This window comes from Gorilla gorilla, chromosome 18 (genome assembly GCF_029281585.2).
Source record: "Gorilla gorilla gorilla isolate KB3781 chromosome 18, NHGRI_mGorGor1-v2.1_pri, whole genome shotgun sequence".
NCBI classification, from domain to species: domain Eukaryota; kingdom Metazoa; phylum Chordata; class Mammalia; order Primates; family Hominidae; genus Gorilla; species Gorilla gorilla.
Genome location: NC_073242.2, coordinates 23,141,248 through 23,163,446, shown reverse-complemented (window position 1 = coordinate 23,163,446; position 22,199 = coordinate 23,141,248). Strand labels below are relative to the sequence as shown.

Here is a 22,199-nt window from a genome sequence, read left to right as displayed (position 1 = left end):
GATAGCGCCACTGCACTCCAGCCTGGGCAACAGAGCGAGACTCCATCTAAAAAAAAAAAAGAAGTGTTCCAGGAAAACTCTTCTGTGAATAAAAATGCAAGCACATAGGCCGGGCGCGGTGGCTCACGCCTGTAATCCCAGCACTTTGGGAGGGCGAAGCGGGCAGATCACGAGGTCAGGAGTTCGAGACCAGCCTGGCCAACATAGTGAACCCTCGTTTCTACTAAAAATACAAAAAAAAATAGCTGGGTGTGGGGGCATGCACCTGTAGTCCCAGCTACTCGTGACGCTGAGGCAGGAGAATCGCTTGAACCCAGGAAGTGGAGGTTGCAGTGAGCTGAGATGGCACCCCTGCACTCCAGCCTAGGCGACAGAGTGAGACTCCGTCTCAAAAAAAGAAAAAAATAAAAATAAAAAATAAATGCAAGCACTTTGGGAAGTCGAGGTAAGAGGATCTTGTAGCCCAGGAGTTCGAGACCACCTGGGCAACATGGTGAAACCCAGTCTCTACCAAAAACACGCACACACACACACACACACACAAATTAGCCAGGCGTGGTGGTGCCCGCCCCTAGTCCCAGCTCCTCCGGAGACTGAAGCGGGAGAATCGCTTGAGCCTAGGAGGTGGAGGCTGCAGTGAGCGGTGATCGCGCCATTGGACTCCAGCCTGAGTGACACAGCAAGACCCCGTCTCTTAAAAAATAAAAATGCTAAAAGAATTATTCGTGTTCTTCTGAAAATCAAATTTAATTGGGCGTCTTGTATTTTATCTGGCAACCGTACGGTGAGTGGTCTTAGAAGACCAGCGCTGGGTGGAGGGATCTGGGCTGAGAAATGTCCCGGCCCGGCCCGCGTGGAGGCGGGGCCTGGGGTGGGCGCGGCACCAGCGGCCCCGCCCCGTCACGTGTCCACCGCTCCTGCCGCGCAGTCAGCAGAGGAGCGCGTCGGGCGGCTACAGCAGCTGAAGAGGCAGAGGCGCCCGCGGCCGCAGCGTCGGGGCTGGAGCGATGGCGGCGACCGCGGTGGCGGCGGGGGCGGGGGCTGTGGCGGGAACCCAGTCGGCCCAGGGTCCCCCGGGCCCGGCAGCGTCGCTGGAGCTGTGGCTAAGTGAGTAGCCTGGCAGGCCTTCGGCGCAGCCGCTGCGCCGCACGTGAGGCCTCGCTTCCCGCCTCCCGGGGCCTTGCTTCGGGGCGGGCGGCCGCAGGGGAGGCCGGCGGCCGGGTAGGGGGCCTGGGCCCGGCGCGGTGGGGAGGATCGCCAAGGGGTCCCCCGAGAGGAGCCCCAAGCATCCGCCGGGGCAGCGGCCCCCTTCTGAGCTCTGCCCCTCCCCCTCCGCCCACCCCCCACTTAGCAGCAGCACAGGACCCCGACCCCCGCCCCAGTGGCTACGTGACCTGCGCTTTCCCCTGCGCCAGGCACTGTGCTCACAGCAGCTTAGTCCTGCTTAATCCTCATTCCCACCCCGAGCTGGCTTCTATTATTAACCCCACTACGGAAGCGGGGACCTTGAGGCTTAAGGAGACGCAGTCGTGCAAGACATGCAGTCTGTTTGGGGCTGAGAAAGATCTCTATCTGGCTACCGCGTCAAAAAGAGATTTTTTACCTTTTGTGTTTACTTTGGCCAGACTTTTTTTTTAAACACACACACACATGTGTGTGTGTGTGTGCGTATATATATATGTTTTTTTTTTTTTCCGCTAAGAGACGGGGTCTCATTATGTTACCCTGGTTGGGCTCAAACCCCTTGGCCAGAATTCTTCTGCATGTCTCCTGTAAGCTTCACAGTCATCTTAGGGGTTATTATTATCTCCGTTTTACCAATGAGGGATTGAGGTTCAAAGGGGATAAAGAATATTCCCCTTGTACCCAGCTCTCCTAGGTGCCAGGAACACTGAGATACATAACACAGGGTCCTTGCTCACCAAAACATTTTTTAGTGGGTACAAGCCGGCAGTCACATCACCTTACTAACGGGATTGGCGAGGAGGAGGAGGGCGTTCGTTTCACCTGTGGTGGTAGGAGTTGGTTTACCTGGGGGTCGTCACAGCCGACCGCATTCCAGGCAGAAGAAACTGCGTGTGCAAAAGCTGGGGACAAGAGAATGTGGAGCACTCCGGGAACAAGTAGGTCAGTCCGCTGGAGTGCAAGCCTAAAGCGCAGGAATCCGGGAAAGGGGCTGCACGGCTAATTGGGGCGAGATCTTCAAGAGCCTTGTGTGCTGCAGAAAGGAGTTTATGTTTTATCCGAGGGCGGGGGAGCTGTTTGGGAGTTTTCAGCCGGAGAATCTGATCAAGGAAGCCTGTTAAAGGCGTCACTTGCAGCCATATGGTGCTAAATTGGGCGGAGAGGGTGAGACTTCAGGCAGGGAGAGCCGCTAAAAAGCTCTTTTGGTGGTGGTTGGGGGCCGCAGGAGGACTAAGGCAGTGGGGAGAGGGAGAAGCAATGAGCAGGCGTAGTCAGCAGCCTCGGTGCCTTGGAATGCAGACAGGGGACAAGGAGAAATCTAGGCTAGATCGCGGGTTTCAGGCTCGAGGAACTGGTGGGTTACAGATGCCTCCCCTGTGAGGAGGAGCTAGTTTAGGCAGAGAAGGTTGAGATGTGGAGTTTGAGGTGCTTGTGGCATAGTCAAAAAAGAGATGCCCTCTAGGTAGCTGGTTGGCACTGGAGAGGGCAAGTGTGGGACGTACTGTTTGGGAGTCTGGTTCATTGGCAGTGAGCTTGCGGGAGAAGCTTGTGTATATTAAGAGCAGAGGTTTGGAGAGAGAGTGTGGGGAGCCCCAGCATTGAAGAGGCAGATGGGAAGAGAAGACTGAAGGCTGAGCAGAAACAGGCAGGGGGAGACCTCAGGGGCACCCACTGATAGCAAAGGAGGGATGTGGTTGTAACGTAGTTTTGCTGCTTAAAGATGGAGGAGAATGAGGAAGGAGAAGAGGGAACTTTGAATTTGGTAACCAACCAGTTATTTAATGAGACATCCTTGAGTTAAACAGTAGAGACAGAAGGTAGTAGTTTTAGGAGGCAATGGAGAACAGAAGGCTTAGTTAGACTGGAGTTGCAAAAATAAAAAAAAAAGGCTGTTCTTGCCTGTAATCACAGCACTTTGGGAGGCTGAGGTGGGCCAATCCTTTGAGGCCAGGAGTTTAAGACCAGCCTGGCCAACATGGTGAAACCCCGTCTCTACTAAAATACAAAAAATAGCCACGTGTGGTGGCGCACACCTGTAATTCCAGCTACTTGGGAGGCCGAGGTGGGAGGATCACTTGAACCCTTGGGGCAGAGGTTGTGGAGGTGGAGCCAAGATTGCACCGCTGCACTCCAGCCTGGGTGACAAGGCGAGATTCTGTCTCAAAAAAAAAAAGTAGCCGGAGTAAGAGAAAGTAGCTGCCTCAGGTGGAGGAGATAAAAGGAGTGCCTGGAACTGAGGCTGCCCAAGGACACAGTTCTTCAACTCCAGCTTTTTTTGAAACAGAGTCTCACTGTGTCACCCAGGCTGGAGTGCAGCGGCATGATCTCAGCTCCCTGCAGCTTACCCCTCTCCTGGGCTCAAGCATTTTTCCCACATCAGCCTCCCCAGTTCTAGCTGTTTTTAAATGTATTTTTATTTATTTATTTATTTATTTATTTTTGAGATGGAGTCTTGCTCTGTTGCCCAGGCTGGAGTGCAGTGGTGCCATCTCGGCTCTCTGCAACCTGTGCCTCCTTGGTTCAAGCAATTCTCCTGCCTCAGCCTCCCAAGTAGCTGGGATTACGGGCACACGCCACCACAACTGGCCAATTTGTGTGTGTGTGTGTGTGTGTGTGTGTGAGAGAGAGAGAGAGAGATAGAGTTTCATTCTTGTCCAGGCTGGAGTACAGTGGCACGATCTCAGCTCACTGCAACGTCCGCCTCCCAGGTTCAAGCAATTCTCCTGCCTCAGCCTCCCAAGTAGCTGGGATTACAGGCGTTAGCCACCATGTCTGGCTAATTTTTGTATTTTTAGTAGCGACAGGGTTTCACCATGTTTGTCAGGCTGGTCTCAAACTCCTGACCTCAGGTGATCCACCTGCCTCAGCCTCCCAAAGTGCTGGGATTACAGGCATGAGCCACTGCACCTGGCCTGGGCTAATTTTTAATATTTTTTGGTAGAGACGGGGTTTCACCATGTCAGCCAGGCTGGTCTCAAACTCCTGACCTCAAGTTATCTGCCAGTCTTGGCCTCCCAAAGTGCTGGGATTATAGGCATGAGCCCGGCCTAATTTGTGTTTTATTATTATGGTTTTTTTCATGGCATATACATTGTATTAAGCTCCAGCTTTTGGGGGCTGTGTCCCAAAGTTGCTAGATCTTCCTGTTTTTCAGGAACGGCTAGAACCTATATTCTTAAGTGAAATATCATGGGTTTTCAGAAGTTGGTGCCTACTTTGGACCATAATTTGGGGAAGGCCAGGCAGAATAAATGTGTGGGGAGGGTGCAGCCAGTGGCCTCCTCAGCTGTTTTTCATGAGGCTTGAATGTAGAAGGAGGGGGAGAGAATAGCGAGAGGGAATTTAGGAGTAAAGGAGATTATTAGAAGGAGAGGGGGACACATGAGCCCCTCTCCATGTTGATGTTCCTTTGGGGAACTGCCCCTCCCCCATTCTGGGTCCAGTGTCCCATCCATTGCAGAGGGGCCTGAAGGTGCTGAAGGAGCTCAGAGCCAGAGCAAAAAGGGGGGACCTGGCCTCACAGAGAGGAAGGACACCTTTTGTTTTTCTGACTGTCTGGGGAAGGAGATCAAGATGATTACACATGCAAACAAGTTCGTCAGTGCCACCATTGCCACCCGAGTATTAGGTGCTCAAGTGGAACAGGGGACTTGAAGGTGGGGAAGCGTGGGGGAGTGGCTGGTAAGGCAAACCGAAGTGGGCCCACCCAGACGGAGAGCTGGGTTTCTCAACCTTTGCACGAGTGACATCTTGGGCCCGATAATTCTGTGTTGTGGGGGCTGACCTGTGCACTGTAGGATGTTTAGTGGCATCCCTGGCCTAAACCCACTGGATACCAAAGCTCACACCCTTCCTCCCAGTCATAACAGCCAAAAATGTCACCAGATACTGCCATGTTTCCCCAGGGTTGAGTGGGATGGGATCACTCCTACCCATCTCCCCGCTGAGTTCCTGAGTGAGGACTGCAGAATGCTGACTGGACATCAGGAATGTGGGTTGCAGTCTTCATGGCTGTATTTGTTGTTGTTTTCTTCTGGGAGTAGGAGCAGAGAAGATGAAGTGAACGATGGGTTAAGCCAGATTTGTTGGGGATGGTGGGCCATTGGTGCTGCAATGGAGGGATAAGGGGGTCGTGGGATTGATAGTATGGCCAAGACATGGGTGTAGTTGAAGGCAAAAGCTCATGGGTCTGAGCTACATGAAGTCACCAGGGGCTGGTGTCTGAGGACTGGCCAAGATCAGGTCCCTGCAAACAAGGCAGCTGTATCTTTAAGATGGGAAGAGAGTAATAAAACCTCTTCTTAGGGTTGTTGAGAGAATCAAAGGCTTTAATACACAGAAAGCACTTAAAATAGTGCCTTACTATGCTTGTAGTAAGTGCCCAAGAAGCGCTAGCTATTATTATCATTAAGCTTTTATAGCTGCAAGTAATTGAAACTAACTCATACCCATACCCGCTTACCAAAAAAAAGGAAAGTAAAGAAAGTCCCAGAGTAGGGGTAGGCTCAGTCCAGGAGCTCCACGGTTCACTTCTTTGATTGAATTTTCTCTGCTTTGCTCTTCTCCCTACTGCAATCCCAGCAGAATTTCTTTTCCCCATTGATTTGCAAGAGTTATTGTTCTTCTGCCTGTTGGCTTGGGTTTTGTGTCCACCTTGGAGTCAGCATGACCTGGGGTCATGAAATATGAAGATGGCCAGACCTGGGGTGGGGTGGGGGACAGTACCCAACCCAGAGCCAAGGGTGGGGAGGGTGAATGGGGGACCTGGAATTGAGGAGAGGGGTTGTTCCCAGAGGAGTATCAGGAAGCCGTTACCAGAATCTCATGCCTTAAAAATACAAACGGCAGCGCCTGTGCATTCTGTCATTCAGTTCTGTGGTGTTTTTTTCCACTTCATGTATTTTGGTCATTATTCCACATGACTGCAGATGTAGCCGCCTTGTTCTTTTAAATGAAAAGCCTTAGATGCCCTGTTGTATGGGTGTCCTAGGATCCATTTAACCGGGTCCCTGTTGGTAGACATCTTAGGTGTTGCTAGCCTTGCGCTATTAAAAACAGCACTCAGTCCTCTTGGGCTCTAGGGTTCTAGCTCTGGTAGTGCTACCAGGGAGGCCATGGCTTAGTAAAAGTTGGGTGCTCAGTAAATCTGTTTCTTCCTTCCGCTTGGTCCTACTCCCAGGTGATGTGTAGGACATTCCCATGCTGAGTCTTGGAGGTTTTCACATGTGCTGAATTGTATGATTGCCGGACTCTTGGGGTCCACGTGTCCCTCCCAGGGAAGGAGTCCCCCTGCAGCGTGGACTGCTGAAGGATTGCATTCTGCTCCTCGGGGTGACCACTTCCTCACAGTCTTGGGGCTCCCCTTGCTAGCACAGGCTGCTGCTGGTGCCAGGGTCATGACCCCGGTGGTTGGTTGGCAGCTGATGTGGGATGGTTTGGCTTCTGAATTAGTCACTCTTGGATGAGCCATTTCACTCACAGCCGGAGGTCTCAGCTGTTTTCTTAGCACCTCTGGCACTGTAGCACGCTTGAAATGAATCATACAAACACTGCTTTTAGTGAGGAAATACATGGCAGCAGTGCTATTTCTCAGCACCCCTCTGTCCTGCTCAAGTGCCAGCTATAAATAAACCACCATGGAGTCTGGGATAGCCCAAAACAGAGAAGGCATCCTTTGAATTTCTCCCTGGCCGTGCCCTGTCTGGCCCCTAGCTAGTCCTTGGAGCAGATTGGTGTCAAACAGACCTACGGCGGTTGCTGTGGCCTGGTCAGACCCAGCTGCTGGCCCCCTGGGGGTCATTTTTTGGAGCTGCTCAAGTCTTCTGAAATAGTTTGTGCAGGCTGGGATTATGTGTTTAGGGGCCCAGTTATTTCAGAACTGAGATAGCCATCTCCCCGTGTTATCAGTATGTCCAGCCAGCTGGCCAAACACTGTCTAGCAAAAGAGGAATCATTCATTCAGTAGATAACTGCCAGCAACTCTTCTAGGTACTAGAGCCTGTGACAGTGAATGAGACAGGCCTGCTTTTTGCCTTTAAGGAGTTTATGAGCACGAAGATCAAGCTGGCTTCCAAGAGAGGCCCTAACTTTGTCAAGGAACTGAAGACCTCACCGCAAGAGTGGTTAGAAACACATCCAGGCTGTGGAGCTGGGCCAGCCTGTGACTTAATTTTTGTTTCTGCCACTCCCTTGCTTTGTGGCTGGGTAGGTTTCTTCATCTGTAAAATGGTGTAGATGATCGTGCCAACCTGGATTGTTCTGAGGACATCTGGCATGGTATCTGGCCCATAGTAGGTACTTTTTTTTTTTGAGACGGAGTTTCACTCTTATTACCCAGGCTGGAGTGCAATGGCACGATCTTGGCTCACCGCAACCTCCATCTCCCGGGTTCAAGCGATTCTTCTGCTTTAGCCTCCAAGTAGCTGGGACTGCAAGCATGCAGCACCACACCTGGCTAATTTTGTATTTTTAGTAGAGACGGGGTTTCTCCATGTTGGTCAGGCTGGTGTTCAACTCCCAACCTCAGGTGATCCGCCCACCTTGGCCTCCGAAAATGCTGGGATTACAGGCATGAGCCACTATGCCCGGCCCCATATTAGGTACTTTTAAAAATGACGGTTACTGTTACTTTTGAGCCATGATAAATCTTTTTTTTCCCCCCACGGGAGAATCCGTTTTCCTTTTATTCAGTATGCAGTGGAGCTAAAGTGCAGGGCACGAACTATTTTACACAGAATTTTAAGTTCTTATGTATAGGTTTTCATGGAAATTTAAAAATTTAACAATGATGGGATAATAGATAATAAACTCATCATAAGTACATTATCACTAGGTTTCAGCAATTCTTATTTTGCCATTTATTTTCAACTATCAATCCAAATATCCTAGTAGTGTTTTAAATCAAATATAAGATATAATATCATTAATTTTGGAAACATTTAAGTAACTATATCTGACAAGTAAAGATAAAAAAGAAAATATCATTATTACAACTAATACAATTTTTAATATATAAAATAGATCAATTTGTGTATTCACCAAAGAGTAGACTCTGCAACCACTGAAGGCTTTGCATGAAATGTTTTAACATGTTTCATCTAATATTTCATCTTCAGACACAATCAATACATGAAAATATTCAATTACGTATAAAGGGCTATAGACTATGGTTGGAGGAGGAAATCGGAAATCGACAGTGGGATATTCCAAACCACTGGTTTGTGAAAGCAAACACAAAGAAGAAAATAAGGATTCCTATTGTTCCCGATAAAAGGAAAGGAAAGGAAAGGTAACTCCCAGAGAGCCACTCCCTCACTTTGCCATATTCAAATGTTCTGAACAAGGCACAGGTCTGGCCATACCCAAGGAAAGATGAGGATTCAGGGTGTAACAAAAGACAGCAGAGATCATGGGGCATCTTAGGATTCTGCCCCCCACATCCACCCTTGCACAAAAACTTAATCTGACATCTCACATTGGTGGGGATCTGGTGTTCTTGTAAGAAAAAAAGAAAGTCTCAGAAAGTGTTTCCCTTGTAGACTCTGGGGCAGTTGATCCTCAGCACTTTCTATTTTGGAAGCCAGAAAATTCTTTTTTGACTGAGAAGGTGTGCAGTCCTGTGCACCATAGGATTCCCATTGTTGACTGCATGTCAGTGGGAGCCACCAGCTATTACAACCAGAAATGTCTGGGCAAACTTCCTCAGGATGCAGAAGCTGCTCCCGTGAGAACCGCTGCTCCTCTCCATATGTGAACAGACTGACAGATGCAGGCAGCACCAGCAATCTCTTTAACCACTGAGGTGCACTGGAAAATGTGAGTTGCAGTGTGTCCCTGTGTTAGAATTATTAAGAGGCTTTTGTTGACAATTGCTGAGACCATACAATGCACCACAGCAAGATTAGCTGGGTAAATGATCTTCTGATAAAGGTTTGAACCCAGATGTTCCTCTTTTGTTGTTTTCCTGGAAGTGGGTAAATTCAGTTTTCACTTCGGTAGCTCCCCTAACAATCCCAAGACCAGGTCTTTTACTGCTTCCCTAGGTGGCATGACCATTATCGGCCTGGGGTAAGATGAACTGATTTCATCTCTTCCTTTATAATCATGACGTAGGGGTCTCATTTCACATGCACAGATTCCCTCCAAAGAGTAGATGAGCAGGCCTGAGCCACCCTGGTGCTTGGAGTAATGACAGCCTTGCCCCGATGCCACTCTCTCTTCCCACCATTGTTGAGTTTTGGGCCATGATGCATTCAGTGCCTCAGTGGGCAGAGAACCATACCCAGGTGCTCTCACAAATCTGGAGCCAATTCTAAAGTTTTTTGGACTCCAGCTCAGCTCAGACCACTGTCACATGCTAGGGACTGTGGGTGACTGTGGACACCACTGGCACCTGCTTGAGACTGTGGGTGATTGTGGACTCTGAGCAGGGATGTGCTGTGTCCATGTGACACTCCTTCTCCCCAAGAGTTGTTCAAGAAGGTGGTGCCCTAGGAATGCCATCTGGACCCAGTGGAACAAGAAGGGCAGAAAGCACCTGGCACCCACTGTTCATACCACCATCACCCAGTTCCTTCAAGTGGCTAACTTGAAGATGTTTCCTCTCGATGAAAATCCTAAACAACAAAAAAAGAAAATCCTAATTTTGTTGTTTCTTTCAGCAGAAGTGATATTTTCTAGTCTTTACAGTTGAGAAGTTTAGGATCTTATAATGTTAATTTCTCTCTTTAAGATGGCATTAGTGCACCGAATACCAATGAAATTCATGCTGATAGCCCTTGTTATAGCAGCGGCATGTTGATGCAAGTCTTTGTATTCACACGGCCATGACACAGCCTCCAGTTTCTGTGCTTTATCTTTGTGAAGAAAACTAAATAGAAAATACAGGTCACGGTCATTTGCCAAGGCACACAGGTCGAAGTAATATCTTGCATAAACACTGGCAGACACATGAATATTAAACCCAAGTAGCTCCAAAAAACACTTCTCCATCTTGCTCATGTTCTCAACTGCAATGTCCTTGGGATTCTGGCTGTCATCCACACTCCACAGACCATGATTTCTCCAAACCTTGGAGGCAAGAAGCATGGCTCCGAGCACAATCTTTTTCCAATTAGTAGGACAAAGAGCGATGCTACCATTAGTTAAAAGTCGTTCGATGTACACCAAAGCTACGATTGCACATGGAGCTGTTAGTTTTATGACTTGAAAAAGAGTACAGAAATATCTGAAAGTACAGTTGCGTTTGGGATCATGCTCGAAGGATTTCCCTGGAAACTTCTCTTGTGAAAGTGGGTGTACTGGCTTGTCAAAAATAGCCAGAGATCTATTTGCGTATCTGTGCTTTATGTTGTAATATATTGCCTAAGTCACACTTTCTAATGTGTGTCAAAGATCAGGCTGGCTGACTGTTCTGTTATCTAGCAATATGGTGTAACACGAGGTGTATTTTCTATCAAGATGCCATGGGGGTATATACTATAGATGAGAGCTCCTCCTCTTTTCTTGCACACTCATTTGATATTTTCTCAAAAAAAGTGTACTTTCCCTTGGATGGTCAGAAGCAAAATATTTGGGCATCTCCTGGTCGCTGATGTGCTGCAGGTCATGGCCCTTGCGGGCTCCTAAATCCGACTGGGCAGGCTCCACAGCAGTGGGGTGTGGCGCTACTGCCACCTCCGCCTGCATAATGTTATAGCTGCAGGGCGGTTCCACCCACCACACCCTGCACTGGCTTTGCTTGGGGCTGGCATTGGGGAGCAGTATGTTCCATCTGCGGCACCTCTGCTCCTCTCTGCCTTGGCCTGCACCTTTGCTTGACGCTGCTTCATAGACGTCAGCACTGCAGGACAGGTCCCCAGGCCCCCCACACTGGCCCTGCTTGGGGCTGGCATTGGGGAGCAGCGTGTTCCATCTGCTGTGCCTCCACTCCTCTCTGCCTTGTCCTGCACCTCTGCTTGCCACCACCTCATAGATGTCAGAGCCACAGTACAGCTCCGCAGACCCCCTGGGCCGACCCTACCTGGGGCTGGCATTGGTGCTCAAGCAACAGCTCAGCGTGTTCCCCGTGAGGCAGCTCGGCTCCTGGCTCCTCTCCGGCAGCTTGGGCCTTCCCTTGCTTCCAAGTCTGCAGAGCTCAGCACTTATACCTCTTCCCAGCAAAGGCACGCTGGCAGGGCCAGCCCTTGGCTGTGGGGCTGCTCCCCACTAGCAGCCCGCACCCCGCCTCAGCTGCCTCCCCTGAGCTGCCTTGTCTACAAGGGTCCCTTGGGAACCTGTTTGGTTTCCTTAGAATGGGTCTAGATACAACAAGCCTGAGAGCTGTGACTGCGGAGAAGAGAGCACAGAGGGAGCTCCTCTTCCTTCCACTGCTTCCCACCAACTGAAGGAGGTTGCCCTGCCAACCACCAGAGCTCTCTCCTGGTTCCCAGGAACCAATCAGGCCCAGAGTCCCCTCCACATGCCCTGTTCCCATCGTGATGCGGGAGCCTAGGCACGTGGTTCACCAGGCCCCGCCCTGCCAGCGGCCCCGCCCCTTTCATTCATTGCTGGCTGCTAGGAGCTTTCAGGTTTCTACACTGTGAGGAAGATCTTATGGTTTCAACAAATGAAGAGGCTTATGTAAAAGAAAACCGAGCCGGGCACAGTGGCTCACATCTGTAATCCTAACACTTTGCGGGGCCGAGGCGGGCGGATCAAGAGGTCAGGAGATCGAGACCATCCTGGCTAACATGGTGAAACCCCGTCCCTACTCAGGTGATCTTCCCGCCTCGGCCTCTCAGAGTTCTGGGATTACCAATAAATCTTGATTGAGTCCTCATGATACGAGCTCTAGCAAATAAGAAAGAAAGCTCCTTACATTTTGTGGATTGTATTGCTGCTTGGCCTTGGTTAAGGGTTTGGAACGTAATTTAACCTCAGAGAGGTTTTTTCTTTCTTGAAGAAAGCTGGTGCCGGCCGGGTGTGGTAGCTCACACCTGTAATCCCAGCACTTTGGGAGGCTGAGGTGGACGGATCACGAGGTCAGTAGTTCGAGACTAGCCTGGCCAATATAGTGAAACCCTGTCTCTACTAAAAATACAAAAAATTAGCCAGTCATGGTTGTGGGCACCTGTGATCCTAGCTACTCTAGAGGCTGAGGCCGGAGAATCGCTTGAACCCGGGAGGCGGAGGTTGCAGCGAGCCGAGATTGTGCCGCTGCACACCAGCCCGGGTGACAGAGCGAGACTCCATATCAAAAAAAAAAAAAAAAGGTGGTGCCCGTCAGTGCTGTGTCTCTTTCACCTGGCAGCCAGGGAGGAGTGAGAAGGCTCTGGATTCTGTGAGGGGAGCTTGGGCCATGCCTCCTGTTCTCTGCCTCTCCTGTTCTCTCCCTGCCTCCCCCTGTTCTCTCCCTGCCTCTCCTCTTCTCTCCCTCCAGGTCCAGTCACATGCTGAAGTCAGAATTCTTTTGAGGTGTCAACCTTGACCTTGTAGTGAACTGAAACAGAAGCTTAAATGGTATAGACTTTAGGTGATTCAGACACATAATAGCTGAGAATCACTGCTTTAAATAATTTATTTGATGAGTTTCTATGTTGTACCTATGGGTAAGGCACTGTAGGGAAGATATGGCTTCTGCCCTTAAGGTTTCATTCTCTTTAGGTAGGACAAGACATGTCTACATATTACAGTAAAAGCCAGAGACTGTACGTAATAAACAATTATCCTTTGTAGACCTCTTACTGCGTGCTGCTGTACTAAGCATTTTAGACACCTTCCCCTTTAAATCACATGACAGTCCCATGAGGAAGGTACTATTTTCCTTGTTTTATTTTTTGTAAATATATTTGTAGAGATGGGGCCTCACTATGTTGCCCAGGCTTGTCACGAAGTCCTGGGTTCAGGCGATCTTCCTACCTTGGCCTGCAAAGTGCTGGGATTACAGGCATGAGACACTGTGCCCAGACTGTTTTTATTATTATTTTTGAGATGGGGTCTCATTTTGTCCCCCCAGGCTGGAGTGCAGTTGCACAATCATAGCTCACTGTAGCCTCCACCTCCTGGGCTCAAGTGATGCTCCTGAGTAGCTAGGACTGCAGGTATGTGCCACCATGCCTGCCTTTTTTTTTTTTGGAGACAGAGTCTCACCTTGTCACCCAGGCTGGAGTGCAGTGTCACGATCTCAGCTCACTGCAACCTCTGCCTCCCGGGTTCAAGCGATTCTCCTGCCTCACCCTACTGAGTAGCTGGGATTATAGATGCACGCCGCCACGCCCAGCTAATTATTTGTATTTTGGTAGAGACGGGGTTTCACCATGTTGCCCAGGCTGGTCTGCAACTCCTGAGTTCAGGCAATCCACCCTCCTCGGCCTCCCAAAGTGCTAGGATTAAGGCATGAGCCACTGCGCCCAGCCTTCTGACTAATTTTTTTAAAAAATTTCTGTGGAGATTGGGTCTCGTTATGTTGCTCAGGCTGGTCTCGACCTCCTAGGCTCAAGCGGTCCTCCTGCCTTGGCTTCCCAGAGTGCTGGGATCATAGGCATGAGCTGCAGCACCTGGCCCTATTTTCTTTATTTTATAGTTGAGGAAACTGAGGCCCAGAGAGTCCAAGTACATGTGACTAATGGGTGTAGCTAGAGATCCCTATCGGAGAAGGGGCAGATAAAATATCTGTTCAGAGGAGGAGACAGCTTTTGTTTTATGGGACGGGAGATAAAAAGGTCAGAGAAGTCTTTAGGGTGGAATGTGACTTGGGACTCAAGGGTAGATAGGATTTTAAGATACGGAACATGGGAGAGAGCTTTGCGGGGGTGGGGAGGAGAATGTAGGAATCAATCACTGATCCTTCCCTTGCCCTTGTGTTCTCTCTTCACTTAGAATGGAGTCAGTGGGCAGGAAGATGGTGATTACCTGTCCGTTGACCCTCCCTATCTAGACACATGACTTCCACGTGACATAAATGTGACTGCAGTCAGGAAAAATTCAACTCGGACTGTGCTGTGTTGAGTAATCAGAGGGAGAAGCAGTGGGGTTGGCGCAGCGGGAGGAAGTTTTCTGCAGGAGCTGGAAATTCAGATGGGTCTGGAAGAATATGGATAGGGCACTGAGAGGCACAGAGTGGACACTCGGGCCAGGAGGATAATAATGTCAGAAGTACTGCCCCGAGAAGCAACGCCTCATTTCCAGAGCCTAAAAGAGCAGCTCTGTCAGAACCAGTATGGTTTCTCATTGGAGAGGCTGGGCAGGCCAGGACCAGATGGCCAGAGGGGAGTTGGAAGGGTTGTTGTTTTTTTGTTGTTGTTTTTGAGACAGGATCTTGCTCTCCCGCCCAGGTTGGAGTGCAGTGGCATGATCTTGGCTCACCGCAGCCTCAGCCTCAAGCAGTCTTTCCACTTCAGCTTCCTGAGTAGCTGTGACTACAGTCACATGCCACCACGCCCAGCTAATTTTTTTTTTTTTTTAGATGGAGTTTCGCTCTGTTGCCCAGGCTGAGTGCAGTGGTGCCATCTCAGCTCACTGCAACCTCCACCTCCTGGGTTCAGGCAATTTTCCTGCCTTAGCCACCTGAGTAGCTGGGATTACAGGAACACTCCACCACGCCCAGCTAATTTTTTGTATTTTTAGTAGACACAGGGTTTCACCATGTTGGCAAGGCTGGTCTCAAACTCCTGAACTCAAGTGATCTACCTGCCTCGGCTTCCCAAAGTGCTGGGATTACAGGCGTGAGCCATCGCGCCTGGTCTTAATTTTTTAAAATTTTAGTAGGTATGTGATTTCCCCATGTTGCCCATGCTGGTCTCAAACTCCTGGGCTCAAGCGATGCACCTCAGCCCCATGAAGTGCTGGGATTACAGGTGTGAGCCACCATGCTGCCACTGGAAGTTTTATGAACGGTCAGGATGGTATTCCTTCTGGTGGTGTGTTCTTGTCTTCCTGTCACACAGCTGAGACACTTCCAGGTGGCGTCTCTTCTGTCTCCGCTTGTCACAGGCCAGGTGGGGGCATCCCAACTCGAGTGTGAAGCCAACACCCGGGCCAACCTCTGCACTAAAAGTGGAGCCGCTTTCAGGGGAATAACTTGTCAGTTAATTTTTTTTTTTTTTTTTTGAGACAGAGTCTCCCTCTGTCTCCTAGGCTGGAGTGCAGTGGCGCGATCTTGGCTCACTGCAACCTCCACCTCCCAAGTTCAAGCGATTCTCCTGCCTCAGCCTCCCAAATAGCTGGGATTACAGGCATGGATCACCATGCCTGGCTAATTTTTTTGTATTTTTAGTAGAGATGGGGTTTCATCATGTTGGTCAGGCTAGTCTCAAACTTCTGACCTCAAATGATTCCCCCCACCTCGGCCTCCCAAAATGCCGGGATTACAGGCATGAGCCACTGTGCCCAGCCAGCTTGTTAATTTGCTGGTTCATTCAATCAGCAAATATTCAGTAAGGGCATACCATGTGCCCAATGCTGTGCTGGGTGGTGGTAGGCAGCGCGGGCACAATTCCTCTCCTTCCAGCTGTCTGCCCACTGGTCTGATCCTATAGATCTGTGATTAAACACCTCTTGGCCACCATGTGTATGGGGAGGGGTGTAAATTTCTTCCTATTATGTACTCTCTAACTTTATTATTTATTTGACAGACAAAGCTACAGACCCAAGCATGTCGGAACAGGATTGGTCAGCTATCCAGAATTTCTGTGAGCAGGTGAACACTGACCCCAATGGGTAAGGTAACTTCTCACACACATAGTTGACTCTGGGGGCACCCCACACTGAGTGTAGGCCTTTGTCTCTCAAGACTGTTTTAGGGTTAAGCTCTCTAGGCAAGGATCGGTGGCTCATGCCTATAATCCCAGCAGTTTGGGAGACCAAGGCAGGAGGATTGCTTGAGCCCAGGAGTTTGAGACCAGCCTGGGTGACAGAGCGAGAGACTGTCTCAAAAAAATAGAAATGCAGTCAGGCTGGCATTCATTCTCTCATTTTCCCCTATAATCCTGAGAACATTATTTTTCTAAAATTAGCAAATTCACGTGGGGGTAAAAAAAACACAGGATAGCTCACTTGCAACTGGCAGTTATTAATTTTAAATAGTGTTATAAAACACTAATGCTGAGGAGAACTCTGAATGTTACTGATAGACTATAGACACGTTACCTAATTAAAAGAGATCTGTGTATTCTCCACCATTTAAATGTAATTTTAAGAAAAAGGAAAAGGGGAAGGTTTTATTGAATTCTGTTTCCACAGCATCTGGATAGGACCTGAAGAATCAGAATCAAGTGACTCATCCAGATGTTTTGTTTTTGTTTTGTTTTGTTTTCTTTTTTTTTTTTTCTTGAGACAGAGTGTCTCAAGACTGGAGTGCAAGGGCACGATCTCAGCTCACTGCAACCTCCACCTCCCGGGTTCAAGTGGTTCTCCTGCCTCAGCCTCCCAAGTAGCTGGGATTACAGGCATGTGCCTCCATGCCTGGCTAATTTTTTGTATTTTTTTAGTAGAGATGGGGTTTCACCATGTTGGCCAGGCTGGTCTCAAACTCCTGACCTCAGGTGATCCACCTGCCCTGACCTCCCAAAGTGCTGGGATTACGGGCGTGAGCCACTGTGCCTGGCCCATCCAGATGTTTAATCTGTGTGGTGTCGCATATTTGGCCAGTTTGAACCCAGAGTTTGGTCGCACTTTCTGCTCTAGCATTTCCTAGGCATTTATCACAGCCATACAGGGCCTGTGCTGCTGTGGCTACTCATGGGACTGGGCTGGGACTGGCAGCTTGGAGTTTGGGGGCTGGGGGTTGGCTGAGGGGAGGGCAGTGTGCCCTGGGCAGGAGGAGGACCTTGGGTGCTGTAGGTGCAACCAGGGTGGGTGCGAGGTGGCCCTCTCCAGGGCCCCCGTGTGGGCTGTTTGTCAGGCATGCTCCACCTCTGCTTTTGGACACCAGCCCCTGGAAGAAAAGTGATTTTACTGAGCATGCTCAGCCACTCGGGTTAGTTTCTTTTTGCCCGCCCAGAGTCTAGGTCTTTTTGTTTCCCTGTAGCCCCACACATGCGCCCTGGCTACTGGCCCACAAGATCCAGTCTCCGCAAGAGAAGGAAGCTCTTTATGCCTTAACGGTGAGTTTGGCTTGCCTTGTAGCCTAAGCTTTCCTGTCCTTGTGCTATAGAGAGCCGAGAGGCACTTTGCTTCCACGCAGATCCTTTTCACTGGGGAAAGGAGGTCCCCTGAGAGGTTTACCTTCACAGCAGGTTGGAGGAGGGAGATCTGGGCCAGGGTCCCCACCCTTCTTCCTCTTGTTTCTCATCTGTTTCTTCAGGGCAGCATTGAGCCTACTGTGGGAGAAGGAAAGGAAGGTTTTATTTCATTTGCCCTTCTTAGACCAGGGCTGGCAAGTTCATGTGCCTTGTCTAGAGAGGGCAGTTCTAGCACAGGGCCCACTAGCTGTTGGCAGGTATGAGTATGGGCTCAGGATTGCTAGTTTCGGTCTTTGTATACGTTTGAGTGTTTAGATGTTGGTGACTAATTTGCAGTGTTGAAAGCCACAGTATGGACGAGAGGAGGGGTCTGCAGGCTCAGCTTACCTCTTGAGTGCCAGTGGGTGACATCTGGCTGGTCTTGGGCACTGGATACCAGATCTCTGCCTCTGGGGAGGAGTTGGTTCTTTAGCCACTTGCCCCTCTCAAAGGGTCTCCTTAAAAGGTGGGGTGACCTCAGGGTTTGACATACCCCACTAAGCTATTTCCTGGGCATAAACCTCAGGCAGTTATAGCAAGATTGAACAGGGGACATTTTTTTCTTGATCTGAAAACGTCCTCTTCATCAAAACTTCAGTGTCCTCATAGGCTTGAGGCAGGGTTAGCCTTGGTTCCAGCGCAGTCTCCAGCAAGTGATTACCAGCCTGGAGGGGAGCCTGGGACCACTGGCTTTCCACCTTCTCCTGGGGGTCCTGTGTCTGTGCAGGTGCTGGAGATGTGCATGAACCACTGTGGGGAGAAGTTCCACAGCGAGGTGGCCAAATTTCGTTTCCTGAACGAACTGATCAAAGTGTTGTCCCCAAAGGTGAGTACCTGGGCTTGGCTCTGCTGACTGTGTCGCACCTACGCCCACTGTCAAACTCCTGGCTCGCTCCTCAGGCCAGAGGCAGGCCCACGCATGGACAAAACCCTCTCCTGCCTGTGAAAGAAGCGCTCTCCTCTCCAAGCTCTAGGAAGAGGCTCTGCTCATTAGCTGACCCCCGCCCCTCACTGTTAGCATTTTCACATTTCCCTTTTAAGAAGGCCTGGGGAACATGTGGCCTAGAGGAGATGAGGAACTCCAGCTTGGAGGCATAGGTTCCTGATAGAGACAGTGAGAGATCCCAGGGGTGGCCTGAAAGTTTCCTATCACCTCCTGCCTTGTCCTCTGTACCTGTCCTCCTGGCACCTGTCTTAGCTCAGCCAGTCTCAGGTAACCAACCTTGAGCCCTGCCTTGTTGTGTTCCCACAACAGTGCTGATGCTGGCCATGGGTCCTACAGTTCATTTCAGTTCTGACACTCCCCAGAGTTGCATGCTACCCGGACCCCATGCAGTGAGGGCTCAGTGCTGCTTAGGCTTCCTGTGTTTCAGCTGCCAGCCGTGAGTCTCATGTGTCCTCAAGCTGCTGCACTTCTGCATCCCCAGCTGCAGATTCAGGGGTTCCCATGACCCCCACTGCCCCAGATTCCATAATTCCCTAGAATGATTCACGTACATAGGAAAGCACTATACTTTCTATCCCTGTTTTATTGTAAAGGATACAAATGGAAGCAATACATAGGCAAGGGCTTGGTGGGGCAAGAGGGGACAGAGCTGCTGTGCCCTCCCCTGGACTCTGAGCTTGCCATCCTCCCAACGTAGGTTCAACTGAGAGGCTCTCTGAGCTTCCTTATTTCAGTGTTTTCATCTGAGGTTTTTTTGTTTTGTTTTGTTTTTTTACACATCATTGCTGGCTTGAACTAGCACTAGGTTTTATTACCTGGGCATGATCGGTCAAATCATTGGCCACATAGTTGAACTCAATCTCTAGTTCACACCCCTCTGCCCGCCCCACCGCCTCCACAGGTGGGGGAATGTGGGGGCACCGGTCAGGAGATGGGGCTGAAAGTTTCAGCCCTCTGATCACAAGGTTGATCTCTTTGGAGTGGCCAGCCCTTGAAGCTCTCTAGGCACTCACTGTAAGTCATTAGTGAAAACTCAGGTGCACCCTGCGAGTGTGTCTCTTGAATAACAAGACACTCTTGTGACTCAGGAAATTCCAAGGATTTTTGAAGTTCTGTGCCAGGAATGGAAACAAAGACCAAATTTTATTATTATATTCTTGTCCAAGGCAAAAAATGACTGTCCCCAGTGGTGTAGAACAGGCTCTGACCCAGGCTCCTGCATGGTGGGGTTTAGTGTGAGTATTGCGGAGATGAATTCCTTGAATCCCAGGAAGGGCTCCGGGGCTGGGCGCCAGATGGTGTGGCCTCTAGTCTCTCCTCACACTCATACCGCGCCTGGGAGCTTGTGTCTCTTGGCCTCAGCAGCTACCTCTTTAGTTAAAGTGTCGGTCCCCCAAGTCCCTTCCAGCTCTAGAATTATCTTTCGTTTTTACTTTCAGTACCTGGGGTCCTGGGCCACAGAAAAAGTTAAAGGAAGAGTCATTGAAATACTCTTTAGTTGGACAGTCTGGTTTCCGGAAGACATCAAGATTCGAGACGCTTATCAGATGCTGAAGAAACAAGGTCTGACTTGCCTTACTGTGTCTTATTTCCTCTTGACTAGGCCTGTATCTTCTTGCTTTTTCATCTGCCTTATAATTTTTTGTTGAAAGCTGTACTTCTTATGTAGGACCATAGACACTGAGGTAGAGTTTTGATTTTTTTTTTTACGCAATAAATCTTTTATCTACTTACCTTTAAAAGCCATAGTGCAAACCTGGAAAGATGATGTAGGGTTTGCTTTTTTCCCTGTTGCCTGGAAATCATAGGAAACCACAGCATGAAAAAGATCAAAATACAAGCTACCTATGTCACTAAAGCACTTATTTATCTTTTAAAAGACTTGTTTGCTTAAAAACTTACCTTTTGGTTTTTTTTTTTTGAGACAAGGTGTTGCCCTGTTACCTAGGCTGGAGCACAGTGGTGCAGTCATGGCTCACTGTAGCCTCGACCTTCTGGACTCCAGCCATTTTCCTGCCTCAGTCTCCCAAGCAGCTGGGACTACAGGCGTGTGCCACCATACCCAACTAATTTATTCATTTATTATTATTCTCCCACCCGCACCCCAACACACACACACAAACACACACACTCTCTCCCTCTCTCTCTGTCTCTGTCTCACTTGCTGTCTCACTTACACCAAATATTTTTATTTTTTGTAGAGACAGGGTCTTGCAGTGTTACCCACGCTGGTCTCAAACTACTGGGCTCAAATGATCCTCCCACAGCCTCCCAGGCGTGAGCCACCATGCCCATCTTTAACCTCTTTTCCTGAAATAGTGGAACCTTATGAAGTACAGATAAATGCTACCTATGAGCTAGAGTTTGAAAAATACTATTGTGATAAAAGTAACAACGTGCAGACATATAATATTTTATAGTTACAAAAGATCTTTCAGTAATAATTTAGTGGATTTATTTTTATTTACTTCTTTTTTTTTTTTTTCTTTTGAGACAGAGTCTCACTCTGTTGCCCAGGCTGGAGTGCAGTGGGGCGATCTCTGTTCACTGCAACCTCCGCCTCCTGGGTTCAAGTAATTCTTGTGCCTCAGCTTCTCGAGTAGCTGGGATTACAGGCACCCGCCACCATGCCTGGCTAATTTTTGTATTTTTAGTAGAGATGGGGTTTCACCATGTTGCTCAGGCTGGTCTCAAACTCCCAACCTGAAATGATCCGCCTGCCTCAGCCTCCCAAAGTGCTGGAATTACAGGCGTGAGCCACTGTTCCCGGCCGTGGATTTATTTTTAATTGACACATACTTATACACATTTATTGGAGTACAATGTGATATTTTGGTACATGCATACAATGTGTAGTGATCAAATCAGGGTAATTGGCATATCCATCGGTGAGGTAAGGAGTTTTTAATCCCTGGAATTGGGTAGAGCTTTCCTTTTGGTAGACAGGATTTGAGCTGGGTGTGAGATTTGTTGTTGCTGTAGTTACTATATCAGACTTCAGATTCCTGTAGTGTTAGCCGATGTTTAGGTTGGGGGCTAGTTTGTTAGTTTTCTTCAGTATCTGTTCTCTCAGCTGTAGGTCTTCACTTTCTTCTGCACCTTGGAGAGAGCCTTTCTCCTTGTACTTGCCACTCGTAGCAGTAGACAGCCATCCCTTGTCAGAGGGATAGGGTGGCGGGCAGGGCCAGTCTCTGTTCTGATTCAGCCTGGTTCTTAGGCAGGCACTGCATCCTGGGTCTTGGTTGGGTCTTGGTAGGATCTGTTTGTGATCCTGCCTCACCCCAGTGTAGATCTGGGCCCAGGACATAATTCCTGCTCCTCCTCCAAGGGTACTAGGGTTTGTTTTTGTTTTTTCTCCTCTGTTTTTTCTCTAGCTGCGGTGGGTTCCACCAGTGCTCTAAGGCTGCAGGGTTTGTTACTCTTCTCCCCCTAATCCCGCCTTCAGGCCTTCCCGCTGTTTTCGTGAGCCTCTGGAGAAGAGCTTATTTTCTTTTCGTTGCAGCCTCCAGAAATTCTGTATCCTCTTGGTAGCTCACACTGGCCTGTAGACAATTTTTAAATAATTCTAGCTTAGTTGTTACTATTGGTATTGCCTTTTGTCAATCCTTGGAGGTTGTTTTTTTCCTTAGATTTCAGGTTACTTGGTTGTTGCCCTGCGATCTGAGCTCTCTGATGGATTCAGGGAAGCTGTAGGCTGGGCATGGTGGCTCACGCCTGTGATCACAGCACTTTGGGAGTTTGAGGTGAGGAATCACTTGAGGCCAGGAGTTTGAGACCAGCCTGGGCAACATAGCGAGACCCCATCTGTACAAAAAATTTTTTAAAAAAATTACCTGGGTGTGGTGGTGCCCACCTGTAGTCCCAGCTAC

The 22,199-nt window shown here is 49.3% G+C and overlaps 1 protein-coding gene across 1 annotated transcript in view; it reads left to right on the top strand.

Annotated features, from left to right (window-relative positions):
• The first annotated feature begins 904 nt into the window (after positions 1-904).
• The window catches only part of GGA2 (golgi associated, gamma adaptin ear containing, ARF binding protein 2), a 44,601-nt gene continuing 23,306 nt past the window's right edge, over positions 905-22,199 (top strand). Inside the window, exons 1-5 of the mRNA XM_019011902.4 lie at positions 905-1,107; positions 15,798-15,882; positions 17,192-17,267; positions 18,112-18,210; positions 19,770-19,893. Coding sequence (XP_018867447.2) covers positions 1,008-1,107; positions 15,798-15,882; positions 17,192-17,267; positions 18,112-18,210; positions 19,770-19,893 — 484 coding nt within the window. The 5' untranslated portion in view covers positions 905-1,007. The remainder of the gene's footprint in view (positions 1,108-15,797; positions 15,883-17,191; positions 17,268-18,111; positions 18,211-19,769; positions 19,894-22,199) is intronic.